The 3,205-nt window shown below is 45.1% G+C and overlaps 1 protein-coding gene across 1 annotated transcript; it reads left to right on the top strand.

Moving 5' to 3' along the window:
- Window positions 1-211: 211 nt before the first annotated feature.
- On the top strand, window positions 212-2,583 carry LOC310771479 (major histocompatibility complex class I-related gene protein-like; the record flags this gene model as incomplete). The annotated part of the gene is made up of 3 exons (XM_083664083.1): window positions 212-478; window positions 998-1,270; window positions 2,201-2,583. Coding segments are annotated over 3 exons (923 nt in total), but the record flags the coding sequence as incomplete, so codon positions are not given.
- Between the last annotated feature and the right edge of the window lie 622 nt (window positions 2,584-3,205).

Below are 3,205 nucleotides of genomic sequence, written 5' to 3'. Positions count from 1 at the left end.
TCAAATGAGTTCAGTTCTCCTGGAGGCTGCTCACTGTAAAGCACTTCAAATCTATAGAATGGTTTGAAAGAGTGCATTAATTAATTGAATGAAGTGTGATTTGGCGACATCGTCACTGAACATTGATTGAAATTATTTATTGTGTTGGTAGTGTACAAATATATTTAAAATTTAACTCAAAAGCTGAGTTTCTTCCCTGTTTGTCCCACAGTGACTCACTCTGTGAAGTATCTCCAGACTGGATCCTCTGGAGTCACAAACGGCACAGAGTATGTGAAGGTTTGGTTTGTTGATGGAGTTCAGGTGTATCACTGTGACAGTAACACCATGAGAGCAGAACCCAAACAGGACTGGATGATCAACGCAACAGCAGGTGTTTCACAGTACTGGAAGAGACAAACTGAGAGTTGTCTGTGGGAGCAGCAGATCTACAAAGACACCATTGAGATCATAAAGCAGCTCTTAAAGCAAACTGGAGGTTTGTTTATGTTTATAATAACATATAATAATAATACATATAATAACAGAGATCACATTCTCTCTCTCTCTCTCTCTCTCTCTCTCTCTCTCTCTCTCTGACGGCACGGTGGCTCAGTGGTTAACACTGTTGCCTCACAGCAAGAAGGTCCGGGGTTCGAACCCCGGTCCGTCCCAGGTCCTTTCTGTGTGGAGTTTGCATGTTCTCCCCGTGTCCGTGTGGGTTTTCTCCGGGTGCTCCGGTTTCCTCCCACCATCAAGAAAGACATGTATGTTAGGGTTAATACTCCTGTCAGTGCCCCTGACCAAGGTACTGGCAAAAGAACTGGAGTTGGTCCCCGGGCGCTGCACAGTGGCTGCCCACTGCTCCTAGTTCTAGGAAGGTTCCTAGTAGAGGATGGGTCAAATGCAGAGGATGAATTTCCCCACGGGGATAAATAAAGGATAACTTAACTTAACTTAACTTAACTTAACTCTCTCTCCCTCTCTGTCTCTCTCTCTCTCTCTCTCTCTCTCTCAGGTGTCCACACCTACCAGCAGATGTCTGGCTGTGAATGGGATGATGAGACAGGAGAAGTAGCTGGTTTCAATCAGCATGGCTATGATGGAGAAGACTGGCTGGTGTTTAACATGACAACAAGGACATGGATCGCTGCTAAACCACAGGCTGTCAGCACCGCAGAGAGCTGGAATAAAGACACAGCTGCAGAGAAGAAGAAGTATTATTCACAGACCTGCATTGATCGGCTGAAGGAGTATGTGTCCTATGGGAAGAGCACTCTGCAGAGAACAGGTAGAGTCACATGACCTGATGTAGTTTCATCAACACAACAATGTTCATCTGTCTCTTCTGTTTCTAATGTACAGAAACATGACAGTGAATATGAACCAGCACACACACACACACACACACACACACACACACACACACACACACACAGAGTATACAACTGTCGTGTTTTTCCGCTTGCACACATCATTCTCTCTCTCTCTCTCTCTCTCTCTCTCTCTCCCCTCCTCTTTATTTGTCTCCCCTGCCCTCCCTCTCTCTCTCTCTCTCCTCTTTATTTGTCTCCCCTGCCCTCCCTCTCTCTCTCTCTCTCCTCTTTATTTGTCTCCCCTGCCCTCCCTCTCTCTCTCTCTCTCTCTCTCTCTCTCCTCTCAATTCAATTCAATTCACAAGCTCTTTCCCCATGTTGTTGACAACGTGGTCTTGATTGTGTCTGTGCCTGGTGGTGGGTTGAGGTGTAGAGAGATGTTGAACATACATCAGCCTGATAAGAACTACCTAAAATGACAGAAACCATCTTTGGAGAAAATATATTTGATTATTTAGTTTGGCTCATGCCCCGTCCACTAACATGAAGGGGGCGGGATTCATGACCCATACTGCAGCCAGCCACCAGAGGGCAATCAAGATGGCTTCACTTTTTGGGAGCTGACATGACGTCCATATTTTATACAGTCAATAGTGGAAACTAACTATGAGAATAAACAGCGATACAAAGAGTTAAAGTAACTCACCTGCTGAGTTTCCAGGCTTATGGTGTCTGAGTTTCCCCTTGTGATTGAACCTGTGGAACAGACAGTACAAAGATTTTATTTATGTGTGTGTGTGTGTGTGTGTGTGTGTGTGTGTGTGTGTGTGTGTGTGTGTGTGTGTGTGTGTGTGTGTGTGTGTGTGTGTGTGTGTGTGTGTGTGTCTCTCTCTCTCTCTCTCCAGTTCTTCCCTCGGTGTCTCTCCTCCAGAAGTCTCCCTCCTCTCCAGTCACCTGCCACGCTACAGGATTCTACCCAGACAGAGCCATGTTGTTCTGGATGAGAGATGGAGAGAAGCTTCAGGACCTCATGGACCAGGGAGAGATCCTCCCCAACCACGATGGAACCTTCCAGACGAGCGTTCAGCTGAACGTTTCATCAGTCAAACCTGAAGACTGGGGGAAGTACGAGTGTGTGTTTCAGCTCTCTGGTGTCAAGGAGGACATCATCACCAAACTGGACCCAGCAGTGATCAAGACCAACAACCCAGGTAAGACTGGGATCAGAGCTGATGGAGGAGGAGAGACACATTTAGTTTACTTCTTACACCTGACATGCAGTGCATGAAGGAATTAATTTATTTGACAATTTCATCAAATCACAGCTCTGCACATAAAAAGAGATTGAAGCAGTGAGTGCTGTTCTTGTTCTACCTTCTGTAATGTTTTGTGTGTAAACTTTAATGTCTCTCCAGTGGAGCAGGCAGTAAAGACACCTTCTTTGGAGTTACAAAGGTCCAGGGTTCAAACCCCCTGGTGGCCAAGTCCTACTTGCCATAGGTTGCAGTATTACATGACTTCTCCCTTTAGTTAGTTTCTCCTCACTAAACCTATACCAGGTGTTTATTTGGCTCAGTATGTAAAGGCTCAACCGTGGAAGTTTGTGAGATCTAATCTAGACGTGTCCGTTCCAAACTCATCAGTTATTAAGGACAAATAATAGGAAGTTTGTCAGTTGTGAACAACTCCATCAATGTGATTATAATGAAAAGATGAACTTGACAGAAGTCACGGGCCGACACTAAAGCTAAGACTGCATGTCTGAACCTCACAACATGTCAGTTTGTGTGTGTCGTTTTACCTTCTGGAATGTTTGGTCTGTTTGTCTTTTCAAATCGTGCTTGGACCCTTCAATTGCCGCTTGTGGCTATATTTGATTATTACATGGTGAATATATGCTAACTGGATCT

The sequence above is a fragment of the Poromitra crassiceps genome (genome assembly GCF_964638095.1).
Source record: "Poromitra crassiceps genome assembly, contig: HAP1_SCAFFOLD_685, whole genome shotgun sequence".
NCBI classification, from domain to species: domain Eukaryota; kingdom Metazoa; phylum Chordata; class Actinopteri; order Beryciformes; family Melamphaidae; genus Poromitra; species Poromitra crassiceps.
This window is presented reverse-complemented; position numbering and strand designations above follow the sequence as displayed.